This window comes from Cinclus cinclus, chromosome 6, assembly GCF_963662255.1.
Source record: "Cinclus cinclus chromosome 6, bCinCin1.1, whole genome shotgun sequence".
Lineage (NCBI taxonomy): Eukaryota > Metazoa > Chordata > Aves > Passeriformes > Cinclidae > Cinclus > Cinclus cinclus.
In genome coordinates, this window is record NC_085051.1 from 33,783,138 (window position 1) to 33,806,169 (window position 23,032).

Genomic DNA, 23,032 nt, shown 5'->3' on the forward strand with positions numbered 1-23,032 from the left:
TCACTCCTATCCTTTAGGAAGCAATATGGCTCAATAAGATAAGTAGGTTTGTAAACAAGTCCTTCAAGTTCTTTCATCTTCAGTTCCACTTAGGAAAAAGTGCTCTTTGGTGGCAATTTTTCTTTAAATTTTTGAAAATACGCATTAGCTACAAGATATACATTACACATAAGATGGCATATCCATATAATGACTTAAAAAAACATGTGTGTGCATTCATATATAGTCTAGTAATTAATTTAAAAAAATTGTAGAGTATTAGAAGTTAAACTGGCTAGCCACCCCAAAAAAAGCACTACTTTTCACATCCCCAGAAAGTTCACAAGAATATCACTTAAAATGTTATGCTACCATGGTTGAGGAGATGAAGTGACAAGCTTCATCTTGAAATCTGACTGCACTAAGATTTAAGTATGATTTGAATATAGTGTTTTGACTAGTTAGCAAAATACATCAACATAATAACAGCAAAAAAATCCAAGTTGTAAATTGTCAGCTGGATATAATAAATTTCAAGCTATGTTCTCGTGTATCTTCTTTGGTTTGATTAGCTACATTTGGACCCCACTTTCTCTAGTCAGGATGAATTTGAGCTTGACAACACATTCCAACATATTTTCCAGAAAATAGCACTTGGTATTTAAGGTTTTGGATGAAAGGGGTTTTGGTACAAACAACTAGCTCAGTGAGGCTGACACACAGCAAGTCACTGAAATTTAGGGTCAACTACTACTTGGTTTACAGTTCTTAGAGATTCTATCAAATTTAAACCTACCCACAGGAAGTGTATCACCCAGTGTGAGGAAAAAGTTGTTAAGTGTGAAGAAAAGCAGAAGCACTGTACCCATGAGATTTATTAGTTCCTATACAATGTCTATATGCAGCACTGTGTGTGTACACACGCAGACTGGACTTGTGCCCAGTCAGAATGACAGGCAAGGAATATGGAAATGGTCACCATCTGCTATCAGAGGATTACTGAATCCTCCCACTTTATCTAGGAAGTTGTCAAAGGGAGAATGTGGGTGTGCTTCATGGAACATGGTAGGGTCTAGCGTGTGTTGAAAAAGTAGAAGTTAAGCATATATTTATGAACATCAGTGGCAATTTTTTCCACTGTGATGGCACTTGTTTAGGATAAAGTTATTAACAGTTGAACTGGGAACTCAAATTTGGACAGGTCAAACTCAGGAGAATAATACAAGTTTGAAGGCAAAATGTGTTGTGGTTTATTAATAACAACTTATTTGCAGGAAGAATGGAAGTGAGAAATATTAACAAACAGATAACGAACATGAGACTTCACATAAGAATTAGAAAAACTGTAGGATGTATCTTCATCCATTAATGCAGCTCCTGCCTCACCACCACTCCATAAAGAAAATAAAAGAAATCCCATTATTGGGGAAAAGGAAAGAATGAGAGAAGACACAAGAAATTTTGCACAGGTTTTCTTTGTTTGGGGACATACTTAAAGAAAACTATTGATTGACAAAGTTGTCTGTATCTGCTATCAGCTTCATCGCTAAAATGAAAGGAAAGAAAAGGTAACAGAAGAGAGTGAAGTGGTGCTTGATGGAGAAATGCTGAAGCCTAATTTACTGCTAAGTTCACATGTTTAGACCAGTGATTTAAAGATGCCATTAGGCTGCAAGCTTATCTGAGCACAGAATATGCAAATCATTTCATGTCCAGCTGCAAAGTATTAAGCTTTGATTCACTTACCTCCCATAATTTTAGATTGGCAGTTGATAAATTCTGGCTTCTTGTCTGTAAGGTATCGCTGACAAGTGTGATGTAGAACCTGAAAGAATGTGCTTTTTTCTGAAGCTGTGTTTGCTACCCATTGGTCAAATGCATTTTCAAACAGTAGATCAAATTCTGGGGAATCCTAGAAGAAAAAAAACTGTACTGTTATTATTTCAGCTTTAAAAATTATTTGGAGAAACATATTTTTTTAAATGTACTGTGTTGCAAAAAGCAGAAAGGTCATGAAACTAATAACCATCCTGGTATTGCTGCGTATTTCTGAATGAAGAAGACCAAACAGGCAGGAAGTTTTTTTCTTACTGTTATTTTTAATGAGGGATAGTCAGGGATGACAAAAATAACTGAAAACAAAAATAATTTAGATCAAAAACTTTAAAAGTCAAATTCTCATAAGAAACCCTTGCTATATTCAGATATATAGTTATTTGTCTTCTATATTATGCAAGCATTTATGCCTCTCAATGCAAAATCTATAGTCACACTATGTGACAGAAGATGTGCCTCTGCTCTCCAAGCTCAACTGAATAAGCTAAGTCCTAAGCAAATAATAAGTCCTAGTTGTTGCATTTAATGCATTTTCATGAAGTGTTGCAAAGAACCCAGCATAACATGAGCAAAAGGCTACTCCCAGAACAAATCACAGTGCAGCTCTGTATACCATACAGAGTATACCATACTCAGCTGCCAAAATAAAAGGATTTTATGCAAGAAGTCATGCTATATATTTAATGTTTGTGAAACATTGTTTTGCAATCTAATCTAGTACATGTTCTTTTCCAGCTGATGACACTAGGAATTCACAGGGAGATGAGTTTGAAAGAAACATTTCTAAGCTTAGGAGCTTGGTAGGACTTTCAATCTGTTACGTACACAGCTGCATAGCAGATGCTGTAAAAGGGCCTAAAACTCTTATCCCTTACCTGTCATTTTGCTTGTTTCTTGTCCTTTTGCTTGATTCTACAGTTCTTTGCCCACAGGAAATATAATTCCTCTCTTTACCTGTCACAGGGCAGTGGCCAAGGGCTTCTTTTTTATAGCAAGTCTTTAGGTAGTAAATAGACTTGGTACTTGGCACTTAAGTACTAACCAACACTTGGGTAGTGACAGAATGTAGTGCACCATAGTTAAGATGCTTAGGTGGCTGATCAGAGCACAACTTTGAAGAAACCAAGGGAGTTAGTCACAAAAATATTTTGCTATAAAAAGAACACTAAATCACCTTGTGAGCACATAATACGAACCACATTTTTAACTTCCAGTTAGGTTGTTTTAGTACTGGAGAATTGTACTCATAAGCCTAACACATATTAGTACAACTTCGTCTTGAGATAGCTCAAGGTGGGCTGTATAGTTCAAATTAAAGGAATAATTCCACAGCTATTTAATATAGAGTTGATTTTTTAAATTTTATTTTTGGTAGCTTTTTGTTTAAATCTGTTCACTTGCCATTAGAAGCTAAAGGACACTACCACATTTTCTAGCATAAGATAAGGAATGCCGAAATATCTGAGGAGAGGACTGTTCTAGAAAAAATGCAGGATTCACAAGATTTTACAAACTTGAATCTCAGCAACCTCTTCTGCATTTACTTCTACCTATTGCTCTATCTCACACCACAGCTGCCAAAGTAGACCCCAAGAGGCTTAAAGCTAAAGCAAACAATGCTCTTACTCTGCTCTTTATAAAGAAAAAAAGAAAGTAGTATGAAAAGTATGGAAAGACAAGAAGAAAATATCTAATACGACTGAATTTTAGCCTCCTTCCATGTTTCCCATTAAAATTTACTTCACATATTCCACTTAGCTCTTTTTTGAGAATTTGCACTTAAGCCTGCATCTTATATTTCCAGATGCCTTTTGAATAGAAAGAATGCCTGGTTCACAAATCAGTTACATAACAGCTCAATTTTAATTTTCTAGAAAGCTGTTCAAACTTACCCGATTAGGGTCTATACCGTTGACCTGGCGAAGCTGCTCGAGCATCCACTGTGTTCTCCTGACAAATGATGTGGAGCCTTCAAATTGCTTCACCTTTGTAATAGATGCTTGAGCTGGTTTCTTGTTCGTCACTGAACACAGAGAAAAACATATAACTTAAATGGGCTTTGTGATTCAGGAACATGCTGTTTACTTCACTCATCAGTAGCTGTTTTGCTGGTGTATTTTCTACAGTGTTCCACAAAGCAAATACTTGTCACCAATTCTGACAGTAGAATGCATTCTTTTTCCAGGATAACATACTGAAAAGTATATTCCTTATTGTCAGAATGGTGGTATGAGGCCAAACAAGTTGTCTGCTACTCAAAATTGGATATATTTTAGCCATTATCAACTTAAGTTACCAACATCCTATAAAAAAACGGAACTACAACAAAGGTCTTTCTATTTCATTCTTACAATCTCAGAATCGCAGAGTGGCCTGGGTTGGAAGGAACCTTAAAGAGCATCCAGTTTGTCTCTCCCTGTCAATAGACCAGGCTGCCCAGAGCTCCATCCAGTCTGTCCTAAACACCTCCAGTGAGAAGGCATTGACCATACATCTGGGCAATCTGTTCCAGTGACTCAACACCCTCCCAGTAAAGACTTGTTTTCCCTGATCTAACCTAAAATCTACTTTCTTTCAGTGTGAAGCCATTTCCCTTTTTCCTATCACTACATACTCTTGCAAAAAGTCCCTCTCCAGATTTCTTGTAGGCTCTCAGGTACTGGAAGGCTGCGATTAGGTCATTCCAAAGCCTTCTCTTCTTCAGGCTGAACAAACCCAATTCTTTCAGACCGTCCTCATAGGAGAGGTGCACCATCAATTACCTTACTGGTCTCTTTTCCCCGTGCTAATTTGCTTAAGTTTCTCATAGTCAGCACTGAGCATTAATAATTTCTTTCTCATCTTCCCAATTTAGGAAACAGAGAAGGAAAAAAGCCCAACCATATGACCATGTAAGTATATGCACCTTATTAAAAAAACCTGTTACTTTAGGCTGAATTTCATAATGATGGTTGAAAAAAACAAAACCGTTTTTCCAGTCTTTTCACAACATGGCACATGTAGGTTGTGCCTCTATAGGACCACCAACATTTGTGACATCTGACTCCCAGACAGGAGACATAGATATATGCACTTCCTACACTGTAAATCCATCAAGTCAGACAACAGTTTGTGAAATACACAGGTATAAGAATTAAGGAACTAAAGTTGCTTGACACATCCCCTTCCAAATATTAGGTACCACAATCAACAACCATGAGTAAGAATTATATTATAAACAAAATGTATGTTGAAAACCACAAAGAAGACTGCTTTGATTTTTGAAAATAATAAAATAGGCAGTATAATGCTCTAATTAGCGTATCATTAAGTCAGAATTTGGGTTTTAAAGAGTACTTAATAAGCCTAACTTTTCAACAGCAGGAAAATTGACTTCCTGCATTAGATTTCTCTAAACAAATATTCTTTTAATTAGTATAACTCCATGGAAGTTCTATAAGCAGCTTCAGACACTTTCTGTAGTCAAATGTGTATTTTATTTACATGTTACTTATCTGTTGCTGTATGTTATAGTCATTCCCAAACACATTTCCACTTTCTGTGAAGAAATAATTTGTATAATCATTGTAGTGCATAATCTACTAAAGCTGGTGTGTCATCTATTTTTTTTCTACTTAAACTCCTTCCAAAAATAATTTTTTATCCATATGGCTTGCCAAATAAGAGTATTATTGGAAAAGTTGCTCTTCTCTGCTTTTAGATGCTGACAGTTAAAGAAAGCTTCTAAAATAATCAAGACTTAAACAGCAAAATTGCTTATTTTTGTGCACCCCATTTGCCCAAATAACCAGGAAAAGTAAGAGGCTTCCCACTCTGAAAATGCATGCCACATGCACCTCTGCATCCAAGGACACAGTTAAACAGTAAGTAAATACTGATGTGATACCTTATCATTCATGAAGTTAAAAAGTTTATATTGGTTCTTAGGATGAAATTTTTAAAACACACAGATCAATGTCTTGATATTAAATGTATGTTGGAATAGATTAGCAAAAGAAGATTAAAGAGAAAAAGGCCTTTTCATTATCTTGGATTTAGATGTTTTCATTTCTGTGTGTGTTTGTGAAAATCCAAACACCCTTATGAGAACTAAACTTGATAAACAAAAAATTCATTCCAAGGAAATTTTAGGAGGGGAAAAAAAAAAAAGGGAAAGAATGCTAGCATTCCACAAGGTAGATAATTGATTTTAAGAAGCTATCTTGGAAGAATAGAAAGCACAGCTGGAGTCAGTATACTGATCAACCTATCGACAAGAGTGTAGTAACAGACATCTCATTGACAGTGGAAGCACTGAGAGCCAAACTGGTGCATGGTGAAGTATGTGATTTACATCCAATGGTACAGAACACAGATCAATGTAATATCACAAAGGTAGCAGCAAAATTAGACCAGAATGACTACTGAAATGCAAAAACTGCTATTTCTAAGAAGTGAGATTAGTATTAAAGATTCATTGCTTGCTCCATGGCCCATGCATCCAAACATAACAATCCCAATAAAGCAGGGGTGTCAGGAAACCTAGCAGGTATATATATGTTCTGTTTCTACTTCAAATCTACACTGAGTGGGGAAAAAAACCTCAAAAGCTGTACAAGTTTATGTGCCTATCTTCTCTAAATTTCTCTTTGCAGGTATTCGTGTATTTTTTATCAACTCCAGTGATTACTTTGAAACACTTTACAGCATTCTACTAGACCAAGTTTCACATATCTTCTACAAAGCAGTACTAATTGAAGGCTATTAAGCGATGGCTCAACTTTTATGGCTTGTGGATTATTCTCCTTGCATGCAAAATGGCCAATGATCTACTTATTGTTAAATGAGCTACATATTAAAAAAAAAATTGTGCATACTATAGGTAAGTCACACATGTAATTAATGCTAGCAGCTCTGCAAAACAAAGGGTTTGACACTAGGAAGCACTAACAGATTGTGCAATCAAACATTTGTTCCCCCCCTCCACCCAGAGTCTCATAGATAACCAATTATGAAATTTATAATACAGCAAACTTCTTATTGTTCTGAAGGCTTTTACATGCCATACATTCAAGTGCTCTTGAAAACGGGGCATTACATCTTTCAAGGTGAGAATATCAAATTTTACACATGATATCAAACACTAAATGTCTAATCTCAGCATCTCCAGAAACTGGTTTGTTTGACATATGCAAAATCTACTTCTCCAAACTTTTCTATATAGCACTTTTAATTATCAATGAACAGTAGCTTTGTCATCATTTGGAGCCATTAGTGCTCTGTACTGTAGTGAAAGATTGACATCACATTTCCAAACTTCACCACCTCCCAAAAATGTATACTAATAATGAACTATAAAAGCATCTTGATTAGATTATCACCTTAGGCAGAAATTCAGTCTTAAGATAAATGATGCAATCCTCTTGGGAAAACAGCAGTTCCTCCTTTAAATCTCACACTCATGATTACTGTGCACAGCTAAACAGATCGAGCTGCATTTCACCTTTTCTGTCTTAGTATTTCAGGAAACAGCTAGCATTTCTTTAGCATTCAAAAAAACAGCTACTCATGAAGCCACTAAACACGCTTTAAAACCATCACTTAGTCCATGACAGCTTGACAGTAATATGGCAGTCACTGTAACTCTGAGAAACCCTTTGGCAGCTGGGAAAACCATCCTCACTAGCTGCTCATTATTTTGCTTAAAAAACTAAAGCACTTCACCAGCCACTGAGTGGGAGTTATCTTGCAAACATGTAAAAAGTATTGTCTAAAAAAATTAAAAAATGTGGAATGAATTACATACATTCCCTCTCTGACAAATCATTTAGGCATTTTTGCTAAGATCTTACATAATCATTATCTATCTTAATAAAAGCCAATATTTAAGTTATGCTTCAATTTTAAGTGGTTTTTTTTTTGTTTGCTTTGCCTTATTTTAAAACTGTAACACCATGCCTACAAAATAAGAAGCTATAGCAGTGTGGACAAAATAAGTTTATTCGGAACCCATCAATAAGTGGTAGGTTCATACTGCATTTCTGTCTATCATAGATGGAAATAAGATTTCTTCTTTTTAAGCAACGTACCATTGTCAATGAAGTAAGAAAATGTGTGAGAAATCAGCAACAGCAATTTATGATGGAAGACATTGTGAGGTTTAGTGATGATTTTGTATCTTTGTCCAGTTGCTAATCAATTCTGCAATATTGAACTTTTTGATTCAGAGGACAAAGCACAAATAACTTGTAAAAATGTCCTAGAAGTTTGAGAAAGAAATAGTTCTTAGGTTTTCTTTCAAATGTCAAAGTACAAAGGCTCAAAGAAAAGACATTAAGGTATCTATGAAGACTGGCCCCCATTTGCTGTTCTCACTTATGTAATTCCAAAGCAAAAGGCAAGAAAAGATATTTCCATTCCTCTAACACAAGAGGCTCATCCTTCTGTCACTATGACAACCTTACAATTGTTTTTCCCCCATTTCAAAATCTTACCCTCCCTGTTTTCTTCCCAAAACAATGAAATGAAGGCTAGGCAGGGGAAAGGACACTAAATAACACATCCCCTCAACCCCTATGATAGTAGAAGTTTGTATTTCTCTGCTCTGCAAGGCTACAAGGTAGTTCAAGCTACTACTGTTCAGGTCACATGGTCCCCAAAGTATGGTCCTGGCAAGCAACTTCCAGATTTTCTTCCAGTAACTTTCTGACAATCCAAAAAATTAAGCTAAGAATTAAGATGGAGCAAACAAGTGCATTCTGACTCAGCTAGGTAGTGAGGAATAAAATCCAGATACATGAAACTGTCTTAGAATACCATGTGAATTTTAGGAAAGCTATTTCCAGTCTGCTTTACATGACAGTTGTGACCTCTGGTACCTATCAATTCCAGCTTTGAGATTTAGCACCAAAACTTGTAGTTTTTGATGTCTTCTCAGAAGTTATAACTAATATTGATTTAATTTGCAGTCTGAATTAATTCTAGAACTTTGATCCTGCCCACGGCTGTCGTCCAACTATTATTCCTTGCACACTTGCCACACTACTTAGACTTCAACTATCTATAATAGAAAGGGATGCTCTGAGAAGACTATAGTAAAAAGAACTCAGACTTATGTTGCCACATCAAGGAATATTTTTTTTTAAGTACAGAGAAAATAAAGGCTATGTTTGCAGCAAAAGATAGCTAGCCTCACAAAAAAAAAAAAAAAAAAAAAGAAAAACAAAACAAACCCAAAACCAACAAACAAAAAAACCCCAACAAAACCAGTTAAAACTGGAGCAGGTTTAAATTCCTGCTTGCTGATCAAGTCTTGCCAGGTGTCAAAACGTTCGTAAGTTGAGGCTTGACTTCTCAGAATGGCATCTCCTACTTTGGCCCCTATTTCCTTTTTCCTTCATTTGACAGTGCTGCTTTCTCACCACCTGGGATCTAAGGAGCTGAAAGCAGGGACAAGCAGCACAGTCCCACCTTCTCCACTTGCCAAACAGGACATGAGGATGTAAATGGCCCTAACCACATAGCAGTGTAACCAAACATTAATTCCTTCTGTTTCTCTACGCACAGAATACTGTTTTGACATCAAACTGGAAAAAAGAGAAGCTTTCAGATACAAAAGAGGCAAACTACTCCTCTAAAGCCTAAATACATACTGACCAGTTTTCCCACACCCCTTCCCAATAGTTCAGATAACAATATGCATCATCTGTCTGCTTAAATCAGCTCTACTGCATCACTGCCTGTACCAAGATGCCAGCCTCATGCTTCAGCATAAAAATGTATGGAATGCCTCTCTCTTAATTAATATATATTCATATATTGTTCAAAATGTAGTTTTATGTAAGTAATACATTTTCTTTCTATATGCAAGTATTAAAAAATTGGTTAACCTGGAAATTCAAGTTAAGATCTCTGCTGTATCTTCCCAAGATAAAGGACAAGACAAAATAATGTTTTCTGGTGACTTTAAATTAAAAAAATAAATTATTGCTTTAAGTTGCAATGAAAAAATACTTTTTTTTTGTTCATGTCTGTGATACCATGAAGTGAGAGCCTGTATGTTTTCCAACATGACTGTATTAATAAAAAAACTGCTGCTTGGAGGCATAATGTCTTGCCTTTTGGTTTTTCCTCTAGTGATATTTATTTTTCACAGAACTATGTAAATACCTGTCCTTAAAAACAGATTTTATGACTATTCAAACATCTGAAGCCCCCATCATCCATATCCATTACAGAAAACTCATTTTTCATTTCTATCAAAATTTTAAAGCTAGAAATATAGAAGCTTTTCAGTTTTAAATTAATAAATTGCTTAAATTATTCTTCAAATACTACAGCAATATATTTTAAGTTACTGATATCAAGGCAACTGCTTTTCATAGTGGCAGTTACATAGACAAACGTAGGTAACAATGGAAAACAGTGACATTTTGTCACCAGAGAGAAAGCTTCTGCTTAACTAAATATCTGGAAAGGAATCTTATTAAACACATTTTCACTTCCAGAATGATGACTGAACTTCCAGGTTTTGTTTGAATTGCCTTTTACTACTTTATATTGCAAAGCTGCCAACTTTCAAACTTTTCCCACCTCCTTTTTCCTGCACACAGTCAGCTGCATTTGAGGCCTCAAGATATATCTAGTCAAAACCAAGAGATTTATTGTGTGTATTTTTTTAGTTAAAACCTAGTTGAGAGGATAGGATGGTGCTCAGGCAGATCTATCAAGGCAGGGTTACTGCAGGGAAAGATAATAGATATTCCAGCCAGGTCCCAGGGAAAAATGATGAATTTCCCACAACCCATACACCAAAATCTTCATCAGGGACCTCTCAACTAGAATAGAGCTCCTGCTGATCCTGACCTAGAGCATTTTCTATTAGTAGTTCACCTTGTCCTGGCATGATAGAGCCTAGTCTCTTAATTGGAGAGTGTTTGGTGATTGAGAATTCCAGTTGACTCTATTTGTCTGGATCATTTATACCTTTAATCTTCTTTGCACTCTTTTCCTTAAAAGAAAGGCAGCATCCTACACAGACTTCCCTGAACAGGATACTATGAAATCACCTTGTAAGCATTTATGCACACTGCAGAAAATCTCACTTCAATTTAGCTCAGAAATCAAGGCTCAAGATACAGACCATAGTGAATACGTGTGTGGGTTGTCCTTTTATCACATTCCGGTCACCTCAGCACCTGAAACTGTGAGGAACCAATTAAAATCAATACCACAAAAGTACTTGTGAACTTAAGAGGAATTTGGCGCAATTCCCATACAAGTTAACAGATGTGCATCCGCAGGAGAGAGTACACGAGGAATTACCTCACCAGCCTGAAAACAATGTTTGAACTTCTCAGCAAGTGTCCTGAGAGGCAGGAAGAGGCTCTGGAAAATTAAAGCCTGAATTTGTTACTCAGTAACTCATACAAAGAGCCTGGTATTTAACAAATAGCGCTCCATTTCTAAGCTTGCTGGGATAACTTCACAGGCTTCAGGTCCTGAAATAAACTGGCCAATGACTTTTAAGATCCTACATTCTAAGAAAATCCTGTTGTAACAGGGTAGAGAGTTTACTGGAGCTTTTAAAGTTGCTTAGAAAATTGTGGTTTTTTCTTGATTTTGCATGGAATCAATGACCTAAAATACAGAAGATGAGACTGCTACTAAAAGAAATAGTTTTCATGAGCACATGTAAGAGGGGACTATTTCAGCCATTCAAGATAAAATCCCCAGCTTTTGATATACAATGCCCTAAGTCAGAAGAGCAGTGGGCGAATTATTCCCTACACTTGTAACTCAGACTGTCAGAGAGAATTCCAGAGAACCCTACACATACACACATGGCATGAAAACATCTAAATCTCAATACAAGCAACTAAAATAGCCTGCCAGACTTCGACCACTTAAGGCTATGAAGAAATGGAAACACACCCCAAACCAATAAACACCCCAGAAATATATCAGTGGGGAGGTACCTAAAGGTACAGCTGAAAATGTGATATGAAAAACCAAAACAGAAAATAAATTTCAGTTTGGAAATGTTTTAAGATTTTATTTTGGGTTCCAGGTCAACACTGAAGTGCAGTTTAACAAGTCTGTTTAGACAGAACTAATTTTGTCTATCATCTGTAAATGCCAACAATAGAAGCTACTACTACAAGTGGACATTCCCTTGTATGTACCAATTATTAAAGAAAAACCCAATCAGAAACAAAAAGTGCCATGAACCCATAAACCCATGTCTGTTAAAAGCATTACTGCTTGGGCTTTTTTTGTTGCTTTGAAGTACCTAAACAATAGGGTTTTACCTGCCCAAGTAGATAAGTATGAATTATTTCAAAGTGTGTGTTTTCCCCAACTGGTATTGGACCAATTTCCTACCAGAAAACAGGCAGTGAAAGTATAAATGAGTTGACAGTACACAAAGGATAAGGTAAAGGAAACTTACACTGAGGGAAGAATATTTTTTTAAAAGCAATATCCATAGTGGTCCTAGACACAGTACACTAATAACAGCCCTTGAGAGAGGAAAACCCAAATATTTTCTTTTGCAGATTTTGTGTATTAGTAATACATTTATATTTATAGCAAAATAAATAACAGGTGGAAGGAAAAAAAGAAGAGTTGTTCCTCAGATCCAGATTTCTCCTACATTTGAAAGGTTAAGACTAAAGATATTCTGAAGCAGATAAATGCAAATGAAAGGAGAAAAAAAATGACCAAAGAACAGGCAGGAAACATAGAGAAAGTCTGGATCAGAAAGATCTATAATCTCACATACTGAAAGCAGTTTCACTACCTAGGACACTCAGCAGTTAGAACGTGAGACACCAGAGATGCCCCCTTAGCTTCCAGCCATGCAGAGAGTGTTGGTATGAGATCTATAATGGATGGAGCTGTCTGCTGTCTTGGTGGGCAGTTCTACAGAGAACATTACTAGTACTGCAGTCAAATTTAAAAACAGCTCTTCTAATTATCAGGAGAGGAAAAATACAATGTTACAACAGTGCAAAAAAAAGCCCTAAACTGTACTAGCATCCGGAGGACAGATATTTTTCCAAACTAGGAGAAATACAGTAGAATCACTTTAAAGACATGATGGGGAGAAAAAAAAAAAAGGTCCCTAAGAACAGATGAGTATGAAGAAACGCTGAAAAATTGCCAACAATCTGAACACAGAGAGAACTGATACTACAAGAAACACCATAACACCCTGAAGGTTTGTTCTGACTATTGTCACTATGTATTCATTGAAAAATGCAGCAAGAGTGGTGTATTTTACAGTGGATGAACTGCTCACTAGATCTCCCTGTAGTTAACCCTCCTAACTGATTTTCTCAGCTTTCCTGTATTAGAAACTGAGGTGCAGACCAGCATACCATAAGGCAAATTTGGTACCTGGCAAGACTGTGAGAAAACCCACCAAAAATATCAGCAGGTTTTCTAAAACTATGTATTTGAATTTATGAACTCTAAGCACAAGGAGATCTAAAGACATACACAACTTGAAAAATGAAATCTGACGTTGCAGCTTTTTTGTCTCATGACATTTTATCATCTCGTGACTGACTGTTTCCAGTGCTTTGCAGTGCATTGGAGGTAACAGAACAGATAACATGCTTTACATGAAACATCCATGCTACATGTTTTACAAGTATGGACAATGCATTTGATTTCTTCCAGCTAGACACTAGTAGGTTCAAGCAAGACCAGATGAAAATAATTATTCTGATTGGTTTAAAATGGAACACCCTAAATGAGGCTACTTCTTTTATTTACAGTAATCTGTTGAGAAGACTCAGCATACTTGCTGCCTAAATTTGGAGAAAATGGGTAATATGTGTTCACTTTCACACATCTGTTGCCATACTTAACCTAAAGCTCAACACATCAGGTCCACCCATTCTACAGCAGGATACAGCAACAAGCCAAATAAAGCCGCCACTAGTGGTTTATCCACTATTGGACTGATAGCCACAATTAGTCCATCCAATAGCTCCAGAATTCACATGTAACATCCACCACTGAAAACCAAAGTAAGATTCAAATACCAATTTTAATAAGTAAAGTTAATAAACACTTGACTGTGCAACTTCCTTACAAGGGAAATTACTCTGGAAACTTAAAATCAAATGCAATTTCTCTCAAGCATTGTTCCAATCTTTCCATACAACACTGCTAAATTTTGGAAAAGATAACCAACTAATTTATGATTGAGCAGAGATACTTTTAGCAATACTTATCAGGAGCAAGTATAAAACCAAGTTAGTGGGTTTTTTTAATAGAACCTTTCATCTCTCACTGGATGTCTTGCATTTACCAGCACCCTAGTTTTTATGTATTGTACTTGTCATTCATGGCAAAGTCAATTCAGGACTAACAGAGATATCCAAACCCAGTCTTCAGGGGAAAAATGTCCACTGGTACACGTGACAGTCTTAGAAAGCACACAGCTTGTTGACAGAGATTTAATCTGAATCTAGTATTCTGCTCTTTCTGCAGAAAAGTTTTTGCTGCCTGTATCAATTCCATCATGAAACTTTAAAGAAGCCTGTACACCGCACTCAGATTACCAAAACATTCCTGATTTCAAGACTGACTGGAATTACTTTATCAAAACATGCCTCCATAACTGCCTGCTCATTTATACAATTCAGAACCACAGAAGTGAATCTGACCTCTCAAGGTCACCTAGTCAAACGTCTGCTCAAAGCAGGGCAAACATTATCATTCCGTGAGGCTGCGTAATTGCAAAGGATAGCAAACCAAATTAAGAACTTCACTTTCCTATGGTGATTTTTTTCCTCTCCTCTCCAGACTTGACAGGCTGTCCTCCACCCCAAGCAGTGGATTATTCCAGCCCAGGTGCAGGATTTCACACTTGTCTTGGCCAAACATCAGGAAGTCCCTTCCTATTGCCCCACTCCCACATCTAAAGCCACCTTATTAAAAGTCACCTCCGTCCCCTCCAATTTGGTATCACCTGCAAACCTGAGGGACACAGCACATTCTATTGTTTTAGTAATGGAAAAGGACATGAACTAGGACTGGCTCCAGGATCAGCTTCCACACCTACCATGCCACAGCAGCTACCCCATTAAGACTATGAACCAGAGTAGACACAGAATCACACCTTTGAGCACGGTAGTTCTCTCAGCACTTCCCCTGACCTTGTAGTTCACCTCTCCTATACAAATTACCCCATCTGCCCACAAAGACAGTGTAATATTGTGAGTAATATTAGATCTACTTGGGTATTCATAAATTCCTTTACAAGCATCAATTTACTGCTATAATGCAGAACAGTGAGACATAGACATTCTGCCTTTTAGTGCCAGTTTTACATAATACCTTCACAAATATTTTACTTTTGCGTTACTTAATTATTGAAAGCTCAGTGTCTCATACTTCAAATCAGACCAATTCTGTAATGCCAAACATAGTGTTTAAGGACCTAGCGCTGAGAAGATTTGCAAATTAAATTTGATTTGCAATTTTCAATTTAAGTGATTTTTTCCATAAGCTTATAGTGAGAGCTTGAATGGACTCTAAAAATAAATAGAAATTTCATATTACTCAGAAATAATTCTGTTATTCAACTTAACTTCCTTCTTACTTGGTGTCAGCATTACTTCTGATCAAATTCTATATTCTTAACATTTATGTCAGTCATTTTTACTGTGCTGACCATGTGACTGTGCTGGCCACTCTGGAACTGCAAAAAAGCCCTGAAAGCACTTTAAGGTAGGGGAATAAAATAAAAGAAAAAACTCACAGTATTTCTACCAGACTATATATTTTTTCTCTTCCCTCCATTCAAAATTAAACTTATATAAAGAAACAGAAGAATCTCCAAACACCAGGACTAACAACTGGATTTTCATCATATACAAAACAATTACTATTTTTCTTGTATGAAATTGATTACTATGCAACTTACATGCATTTCTGTATTTGTAGTTGCCTTTGTAAACACGGAATTTTTGTCAGTTGGTTATGACTTCCTGAGAACATTTTTTTTATTCTCTGCTTTATATACTCCTAATACAGAAAATTCCCATCCTGAAAGAAAAGGTCCTTGGTTTCTTCTGATGTTTTATGTATAGTAGAACATTTGCTTGATTTTTCTGTCCTCTAACACACAGTATTAATATAATCTATTATTCTAAGCCTCATAGCTTGTAAATTTGCTACTAATAGCTTCTTCCCACTGCACAGTTACAGCCAAGAATCACCATGACTGTTGGCTTGTCTGCTGCCCAGTCCATGAAGGCTATCCTGTGATTAACCTATTAGAGTCATCCATAAATACTCATTGATAAATCCACACAAATGGTGCAGCGAAGAAGAAAATCTGTCATCTTGACTGTAAATTGCTTAGTTTAAATGTATCAATGTGTTTTTCAAAGGCTTGGAACTACATTCAGATTTGCTATTTAAGACATGAACAGAATGGTTTTAACTTGAGCTACAGTAGTGGACATAACACCTCCAGAGGTTTTTCAGTTTCCTTAAGCCTTTACGCTTTGTGAAATAAAATTCTTTCTAAGCTTGCCAAAAGTCTTGAACATATAAAACCTTTACAGTGGTAGCTACCGAGACCAGCAGCAAGCCATGTTCTCTCAAAACACAATACCTGGCCTTTTCAAAATAAAAAAAAAGTTCAATATAAAATTTTATTATAAAAATTGTAATGAAAATACAGTTGCATTACTTGAATTATTAATAGCTGCAGACAAAAAATGTGACTGTGTCCTGAGTAATATCTTTGCAAAGCAAATCAGTATCACTGCCATACATGCACTCATATTCAGCAATTCAGAAAGTAAATTCTGAACACTGATCAGAAGTTACATCAAAGCACTTCCAAGATATTTAATGAACTATTTCTGCTTATTCTAAATGAATTAAGGATGTACTTAAGAAAATACTTGGATATTTTACCACATTGTATGCCTCTTTATTGTCACTCCCTATATTAGAGCAATATTTTCAAGTGAACAAATGTAAAAAGTTAATTATTGTCACAGATTTTTATATTCTTCCAATACTCTAAAAAAAAAAAAGCCTTTCCAATGACACGATCGCAAAGTAAATTGACCCTACTTTCTTCACCTTGTATTAGTAATGCTATGTATTTTCATTGGAGATTAATCATTTCTTGGTAAATCAATTAATGATACAGATGTTAAGATATAAGAAAAACATGAAGATGTAAAAGAAAAATGTAAGAAAAAAAGTTTACCATCTAACAGCCTTTGAAATTACATTTGCCATGTGATCAAACAATGAACTAAAAACTAAAGATGTAACACTCAGAATGTAATTACATGTACTGACTTCTGAGATTAAAAGCGTTAAGAAAGAAAAAGGTCTACTTTTTCATCAATGGCACACAGAGCTACTTTTTTGACTTAACATTCAAAAATCGTATGATGAGAGCTGAGCAACAAAAAATGGGTCAAAACTTCCTGAAGAAAATACCTTTCCTTTAGAGTTGCAGGTTTTGTCAATCAAGTTAAGGTTCAAAAACCTTGTCTAGTGATTTACATTCAAAAGAAGATCCCTCAAAATATTCATTTTAGGGAATAACACTTTTATAATTGCACAGAAAAAAAATATGGCAGTGTTGACTCAGAATTAAAAAATTAAATAGTGTGAAATTGTAAGTTTCTGGTGTATCAGTATCAATATATTAAAAGCAAAACTGACAACTAAAGATACCCTGTTTTATGAGAACTTTACCATTTACTGAAGACAGAAGACATGAAGTCCTTCTCCACAGATTATGATGTGTTATGTGATCTGTCCAGCTGGTCAACAGGCTGTCAAGAGGTCAAAGTCCCAGTCCAATCCTAATTTACACACATGGCCTTTATACTCATGTATCAACTGATGCAATCATTACCAATCCTTTTATGGCTGTCTACACTGAGGATTTAAGATTGGATATGAGTTAAAGAAGCAAAAGAACAACAAAGTCCAGCCACAGCAAGAAGAGAAGTAACTTCAGTGTCATTAGCAGTTCCAGTGAATGTTGTTTAAGATTTATTAAGAATCCTCAAATTTATAAAAATGTAAGTCCTAAAGTACAGTGTACCAAGACAGTTAGTAAATAAATGCAGGTATTGCAAGCAATCTGTTTCTAATTTTTAATGCCTAAATGCCACTTGAAAAGCTGAACCAGGACTTATTTCAGAGAATAGTGACTTACATAAAAGCCAAAGATTGGCTATTTCCTGTAATAAGGTTTTAGACTGCTCTCCTCTGCCCCTTACCCCAACCGTCTCAATTTAGACGAGTTTGATTTTTTTTTTGCATTTTTAGTCAGGATATGTATTTTTGAAGTTATGCCAAAAATTAGGAAAAATGAGTATCTTATCTTGAAACACAATCTTCTATATTCTAAGTATAACACTGTTTTACGTTCCTTCCGAATATAGAGAATTTAACACTGAATTATCTGTGCTTCCTTTGCCCCCTGCTCCTCTCTTCCCTCTGCCATAGTTAAAGAACTTACTAGGACTGTACAGCCACCATCAGTGGCTTTTCTCAGTCCAACTCTATCAAGACCACTCCTACCTAGTTAAGAAAAAAAGAAAACCTTTAACTAATATTCTTACATAACACCTTTTTCTCATGCAGACACAGTTTTACAGACTCAAGAGTGACTATTCTAGCCTGGAAGCTAGCTATACTGCTGAATCTTTTACGAACAAGGCATTATTGGTACCACAGCAACAAATCCATATAACTCCACTTAAAGTTCAAGCTTAGAAGCAAAACCAGAAATACTAAACCTAATAAATGAATCACAATGTTTGTAGAGTCTGTGCTATCATCAATTTTAAAAGGAATCATTGACCATTTCAACAAAATCTATTATCCAATACTAGAGAGGAAACAAATATAAAATGGATAAAAGATTAAATAATTGTTATCTGACAAAGATGGATTCAATGTAGCTAGAGGAAAATGCTGAACAGCGAAAAGAACACTGTAAAAGTCTAAAGCATACTTGTATGAGCAAGTGAAAGCCTCATTTCAAATCAAAGGTTATTTATTGGGCTCAGCTCCACACAGTTTCAAGGAAGTGGGACTGGGAGATCCAGGACTGCAGCCCATCTATCACTGTTTCTCGAGGCTTATAGCTGCACATTTGTATTACACACCACACTGTCCACACAGTTCAGACTTGAAACACTTCCCTTTCCTATCAGAGCGCTGTGACAACAGTATGACAATCTTCTTAAGTCAAGATAAAAAGAGAACAGACAAGGAGCTTTGTAGCACTCTATTTTCTCCTAATGGTTCTCTTCCCCACCATTTCCCAGCCAGCCAGGCACAGACATCAAGAGAGAACTGGATCAGAGCTTCATGTCTCTGCCCAATGTTTCAGGAGAAAACGGCTCCAGGCCACTGTTTTATGCACATGGTCTAAGGTTAATATTTTTTGTTTGTATAAACTGAGGACAATTTCATCCATGCAGTGCCAAACTGTGTCCTGCTTCGGTAATAAATAACTGCTTTTATTTGCTCAGCCTGGAAGAACTCACCGCACTGCATCAAGACCTGTTTTATTATTAAGATTTATATTTGGTAGTTGGCTCTCTCAATGCCAAGAATCAACTTTTTATACAAATAAACTCTAAACAATTAATTACTTTAATGTTTTGTTTCTATCAGATAAGCACACACCTTAAGGAGACAGACGTAATTCAAATGTTCTGCCTTTAAAGCTGGTTTCTCTGTCCTCTATCCACAGTGCACTTCCAGACCTTTTCCTTCTAGAAAACTCATAGTATTTATTGAATTCCTTAGAAACTAAAGAAATTAAACAGAATGGTTGCTGAAGAATTTCAGTTAGAGAGGGGGAAAAGCATTTACTGTTTTTCCATAGGAGCAATAAAAATCACAAATTAGTCCCTGCTAAGACAAACGTATTCAACAAACCTTTATTTTGCTTTCTTTTACATACTAGAACCTTACAGAATAAAAAAATAAATTTCAGTTTAGAGTTACAAGCTGGAGACAGAATTGAAACTTTAAAAATGCTTGAAACAAAAATGCAAATTTCTGTGTACTAAAAAACACACAGGGTTTGCTTCACACTCTGAAGACTTGTTTTCACAGCTTTGAAGAATTTACAATACGAGCATATTGTCAACAGCTATCATAATTTCTGCAGATCTGACCCTGTCTCCCAGTGAAGGTTGGAAAAATCAGTTGGATATTTCCAAATCCCAAGACTGTAGCAATAAAGCTAACACATCATGTAAGTTGCTCTGGAGTGAAATTTAAGAGAAATTTCCTAAAAGCACAAGTTTTAAAAAATTATCAGTATTTAATAGCTTACTTACCTAAGTACACATTAATAGTAGCAGTTAGACATGACACCTGAAAACAGGGGGGGGTGGAGGAAGGGAGAGAAAACCCTACAGCCCACCCTAGAGGCTAGTTTTCTTAATGAGAAACTTTACTTTGTTTCACAAATATCAATTTCCACTGCCTTTTCCATCTGATAGTTATTCCTAGTTAGTGACCCGTTGCAAATACAGCCATTTCAGCTTATACTCACTCAGAACAGCATTCTGCTGCTGGGTAAGATGCTCTCTACTAAAACCAAAGTTGTTGTGCTTCGCCCCAAAATACATAAAAGAACAAGAATAGGAGCCCTCGTTTTAGGGTTTTAATTCCCCATTCCATCTTTTCACATAATCTTTTGACTACTCAAAAAATTGAATTAAAATTACATATTGAAATCATTACACTATTCTTATTTGAGTTCTTCCTTACTTGGCACTTTTTCTGTCACTGGCTTTTCAAGAAGCAACAACTTGTCTTTCAAAACTTGTCTCTGTTCATGAAACAGTAAATGAGACATGAATTCTCATGATTCTCACCTGAGAACCACTGGGACACAGTAATTTGTACCTATCATTTGATTTGCCTAACTACTGCAAGAGCTGTTCATAATGCTTGCTTGCCAAATCTCTGATCACTGAACCCTTCTGTCCTCTTAAGCCTGAGAAAACTGATATGGTTTTCTCTTACATGAAAAAAAATCTTAAATCCACAAGATTACCTATGAATCTAAAAAAGGTTTTGTCTGTTAGAGACAGCTATGTACAAGCAGTACACTGCAGCATCAGCTGTTTTAAGAGTTCTTAAGCAAACACATCTGCATCCCAGCCCTTGGTTTCTACAGACTGACTTTATCACAGCTACACAGAATATGCTATTTGATACTAAAAGAAATGAGCAGTACCCTAGAAAATTTAGATGCTATAGGGACAGGTATTCAAGTACTTAATAATTTGGCACTGCTATAAGTGCAGCGGTGTGTCCCTATTAGCATGTCAGGACAAAAAATGATGGTAATGAGCCCTTCAAAAGGCTCTTTAGAAGTCAATTTAGCCTTTTCAGAGATTTACTGAATGTGGTATAATTGCAAAGACTGCCAACACAAGAAGTTGAATATGATCCAGAATATAGCTATAGAAACTACATCATGGAAAGAAAGCAAAAGCATTTGGACTAAAAGGATACAAGGACTAAAATTACAGGGAAAGGGAGCAGAGCAGCCTTATCCCATTCGAAGGTCTTCGTCTTAATGTCTTGCTTTCCCTAGTCAAACTCAGCAGCATGATGCACAAGAAACAGTAATGATGAACTGACTTTTAAAAGAAGCATCTCAATAGCATACAAAAGCTCATGGATTACTGGACAATACCATGGGAATAGTAAGGTCTTTAAGTTTTAATTCTATTTTAAAGGGATGTCTGCTTCACTTGTATTTTATGTGCCAGGTTAGGCTGGAACATTTCCTGATTAACAGGCATCGAATATGACTAGCAAAGGTATAAGAATACAATCAGGATCAGATTACTTTCAAGGAAATAATTAAACCACATAAATTTATCTTAAGGAGAGCTGAAATGCATCAGCAGCCAAGTGATGTTTTACAGCTACAACACTCCTACATACCAGGCATTTAAGAAGGGATCTAAAAAAAGGGGCAGAAATGTTTCACACTTCTGTGTTGGTCAAGTTATCCAGACATAAGAGTTATTAATTTAATTTTAAAAAGAACTTACAGAAAGGTCACCCATGCATCTTTCCAGCCATGGGAACATACCCATTAATATTGTACTTCCATGTTAAAAGGGTGTTAACTGATACAATAATCTGCTTTAGAAAGAAGCAGTCCTTTACTGATATCCCACCGTAAGATACTCACGAGGATTAGAATATGACAAGAAAAATAATTCCATATGTTCTCTCCAAATCACCTGATGGTGTCAATCAGAATCAAAATTTCCCCTTAGAAAGATAAGGATATATTATACATCTATTTTTGCAATACATGACATTATGTTAATTTATTGCAATGCATATAAAAATGAAGTTTTGAGACTATCAACAATCTTGATACTTAGTAAGTTTTTGTTCATTGGCAAATAAAGTACAATAGTTTGAGAAAATAAATCACATACTTCACATAAATCTGGTAGAAATAAATGCCTTAAGTCAGACATCCTCTTTACAATGGGCTAGCCATCACTGAGGCTTAGGTGACTGAACCAGAATCCTTATTTGTGTTGCAAGATGTGAAATCTGTTGCTGAGAACACTGGGTTGCTTGTGAACATATCCTTCTTGTAATGGGCTGCCATGTCACTCAGCTTCCTCTGACTGTATATCCTAGTATATAGAACTGATTCATCAATGGGAGCCTATGGAAATTACTATTTTTCTATAAGTGGGGAAGCACATTTGAAGTAAGCAGTAAGGTAACACCACTAGCTGCTGCTTAGGAGCAAGAAGCTATGAAGTTGTCAAAAGTTATAACACAGTAACTTTCACACAGAAAACAGACCATACTAGTTTAAAAGAGTTTCTTGACCTGTTTCCTATAATACTTTGCAAGACACTATACATGACTTGAACTCTACATTCTGACATTTAATTATTTCACCAAATGACTTCATCTGAAATTATGACAGCTTAATACACGTGATTAAAAGAAGGGGTCTATATCTTCCAGCAAACAGTTCAATATGAAGCTATCATTGAGCAACTCAATTCATTTTTATAAATGCAACTGCAGAATGACTCTTCTTCCTTAGGACCTATCCACTTTCCAATTCACCAAACAATGTAGCACAATGTGATGCCATCTTGTTCGTGTTTTACAACTAAACTATCTTTTACTGCTAGATTAGCCAGACACTTCT

At 36.0% G+C, this 23,032-nt stretch overlaps 1 protein-coding gene across 4 annotated transcripts in view; it reads right to left on the bottom strand.

Annotated features, from left to right (window-relative positions):
- Window positions 1-23,032, bottom strand: part of STXBP6 (syntaxin binding protein 6) — a 76,522-nt gene that overhangs the window by 16,057 nt on the left and 37,433 nt on the right. For 3 of the 4 annotated variants that reach the window (XM_062495081.1, XM_062495082.1, XM_062495080.1), the window contains 2 exons: window positions 3,708-3,838; window positions 1,726-1,891 (listed from right to left, as the gene is read on the bottom strand). The exons of the other annotated variant lie outside the window; for it this stretch is intronic. In XM_062495081.1, coding sequence (XP_062351065.1) covers window positions 1,726-1,891; window positions 3,708-3,838 — 297 coding nt within the window. The remainder of the gene's footprint in view (window positions 1-1,725; window positions 1,892-3,707; window positions 3,839-23,032) is intronic. 4 annotated transcript variants of the gene reach the window in all.